We start from the raw sequence: 3,054 nt of genomic DNA on the forward strand, positions 1-3,054 counted from the left end.
TCATTCTTACATTTTACCGAATTTTACCAATAATTTTAACAGTGAAGGTTTTACCATGTTAAATATAATGCATTTTCTTCATAAATTTCTATTTCTTTACCATATTTATAGTATAATTACTTGTATTCTTTTTAAGAACAATAATACATAGGCTATGTACTATATTTATAATTCTAATATTTTACAGTAAACTTATTGCTATGTTAAATTGGCTATAATGCATATTTTCATCTTAAATAATAGCCTACAGTAATTCTTATTTCTAATTCTTTTACATATTTTACAGTTTAATTGCATGCATTCTTGTTTAAAAACAACAACACAATTATTTTGCTGTATTTACTTTACATTTCAAACATAAGTCTAACAATATTTTATAGTGAAAGTATACGATTAAATATATTATACGTTTCATTAAAAGTAATACATTAATTCATACAGTATAATTGCATGTATTCTTTTTAAAACAATAATACAATTAATTTTACTATATTTAGTTTACATCATTTAAAAAATATTTTACAGTGAAACTTGTTACCATGTTAAATATAATATACATTTTCTTAAAACAGTTATTCATACTTTTTACTTCTATTCCTTTCCCATATTTTACAGTATAAATACATGTATGATTTTAAAAACAATAATAGTTTTTACTGTATTTACAGTTTAAGCACAATTTTAACAAAATTTGACATTGAAAATATTGTCATTTTAAATATAATGTACATTGTCCTGATAAATAGTTAATTAATTCAAACGTTTTATTTCTGTTTCCTTACCATATTTTACAGTAAAATTGCAAGTTTTCTTTCTGAAGCCAATTTACCTGTTTTTACTCTAACATTTTTATATGCTTTAACTATTTTATATTTTTGTCTGTAGTAATAATGACTAAAGCGTGTTCTCGCAGCCCGGCCGCATGACGGCGCTGTGATCCGGTAGATTCGTTTCACTACAGGCGAAGAAGAAACGCACAGCGGCCACATGTGATGTGAATGTTCAGAGGCAGAAAAACATGGTGGAGAGGAGCGATATCCGCGTGGTTCGCTGCGGCGGCAGCAAAGTAAACCTTAGACCTCCGATCATCTCCACTGACTCCAGGTATCCGCTAAATCAAGCGAACTTCTGTCTGTATATTCTCTGAATTTATCATCTTAAACATTGAGCCGGGTTGGAGGGAATGAAGTTCTCAAAGGGATGCATGATCAGCCTGAGAGCAAATTAAACTAACGTTATATGTGTGTCTGAACACTTGCCTGAATGACATGTTTAACTGCGTCTTTAAAGTCTGATGAACTTTAGTGATTGTGTACTCTGCTTGTTTTCAAAGATACAGATATTTATGTAAGGCAGGTAATAATCATGCATATTGCTTTACCAAACGAATCTGTTGGAAAAAAAAAATCTGTAAATCACATTATTCTGACATTAAAGTACAGTAAAGGTATTACAGATCTTTCTAAATTTACCAACTTTAATGTTTGCTGCAACCACCCTGTGTTGCTGTTTTTTTTTTTTTTAACAATTTTTAATTCCAAGGACCCCTCAATATGACGATCCCATTGTAAGGAATTCTTCCTAAGTTACTAAATTAAAAGAAAGCTGTCATGTCATATTTTCATGCACAAAAAAAAAATAATAATAGTAATTGTGTAGAAAAAATAGTAAGCATCATGATATAAAACCAAAGTGGCTCCATTAGTTACTTTTTCCAAAAATGAATTAGGTTTGTTTGTCATTGGTCTAGTGTTCTAGTCACTAGTGCACTAGATTTTTTTTAAAGTATTTTTTGTTGTATTTATTTATTGTAAATCTGTCATTAATCTGGTTTTTTTTTTTTTTTAATTCCAGTTTTAGTTGTTTTAGAGCATCAAGTTAAACTAAATGAAAATGAGAAATGTTGTCTCGGCAAATTGCAGAAATAATGAGTGTTTTTTATGGTTTTAGTTAATTACAATAATCCTGCATTGTACTAATGCAATGAACATAAATGTAATTGACACACATATTTTTATTTATTGTATTTTATGCCAAAGAAGATTAAATTATGTATTTATTTATTTATTTATCTGTTTGTTTATTTATTTTCAATGTTGGGGCTGCCAAGGGATTAAAATAATCACAATTAAACTCATGGTTTTAGTAATTAATTAAGAAATACAATTCTGTTTTATGCTAAGACAACTAAATGACGTGAGTTTTTGATAATTTGCATTGCAAGTATTTGAATGAATAAACTGAAGGAAGAATCTTTTTTTCGGTGACCCAGGGTCTGTGAATGCCAGGTGTAAAGTGCAAAGGTATTGTCTGTATCACTTAAATGTAAAGTTGTCTCATGGTTGCAGGTTTGTGTTGTGCGCCTCTGGGGATTTAGTGAAGGTCTATAGCACACGCACAGAAGAGTGGCTCCATAGTCTGCAGGGCCACACCAACCAAGTGACAGGCATCGCTTTGAATCCTGCCAATCATCTGCAGGTCTGTGCGTCACTTGAGTTCAATTGTATAGAAAGCATGATATAGTTGATAAGGTTTGATTGAGTTCCTTTTGTCAGTCAGCATTCAAATGAATTCTTAACCAGCTTGTTTGCTACTGTAGGTGTGTTTTGTATTATTTATATTTTTGTGCATTCCAAAAAATATTCAGAAATGTTTGAATTCTGTCTAAGGTTTGTGAAATTATTGAAATTATTTGCACAACCCTGACTTTATTATAGCAGAAAAAAATGTCTTGCAGTCTTTCATCATCTTCCGTTTTGACTGAGTTCACTAATCTAACCATTTATTTTGAGGACAGTGTCTTTATTGCAAAATAAACCTTTTGACTTAAAAGTAAACCTCCTGATCTCCCTGTCAGATTTATTTTGAATGGTTTACTGTTACTTAAAGGGGTCATATGATGCTATTTTAAAGATCATTATTTTGTGTATTTGGTGTAACAGAATATGTTGACATGCTTTAATGTTCAAAAAACACATTCTTTTTCAAATACTGTACATTATTGTAGGTCCTCTATGCCCCGCCTCTCTCAAACGCTTCGTTTTCTACAAAGTC

At 30.4% G+C, this 3,054-nt stretch overlaps 1 protein-coding gene across 2 annotated transcripts in view; it reads left to right on the forward strand.

Moving 5' to 3' along the window:
- The first annotated feature begins 913 nt into the window (after nt 1-913).
- The window catches only part of wdr75 (WD repeat domain 75), a 19,287-nt gene continuing 17,146 nt past the window's right edge, over nt 914-3,054 (forward strand). For both annotated transcript variants that reach the window (XM_016449936.1, XM_016449937.1), the window contains exons 1-2: nt 914-1,104; nt 2,349-2,478. In XM_016449936.1, the coding sequence (XP_016305422.1) occupies nt 1,019-1,104; nt 2,349-2,478 (216 nt within the window). In that variant the 5' untranslated portion in view covers nt 914-1,018. The remainder of the gene's footprint in view (nt 1,105-2,348; nt 2,479-3,054) is intronic.

The sequence above is a fragment of the Sinocyclocheilus anshuiensis genome, unplaced genomic scaffold (genome assembly GCF_001515605.1).
Source record: "Sinocyclocheilus anshuiensis isolate Anshui unplaced genomic scaffold, SAMN03320099.WGS_v1.1 scaffold627, whole genome shotgun sequence".
In the NCBI taxonomy this organism is placed as follows: Eukaryota; Metazoa; Chordata; class Actinopteri; order Cypriniformes; family Cyprinidae; genus Sinocyclocheilus; species Sinocyclocheilus anshuiensis.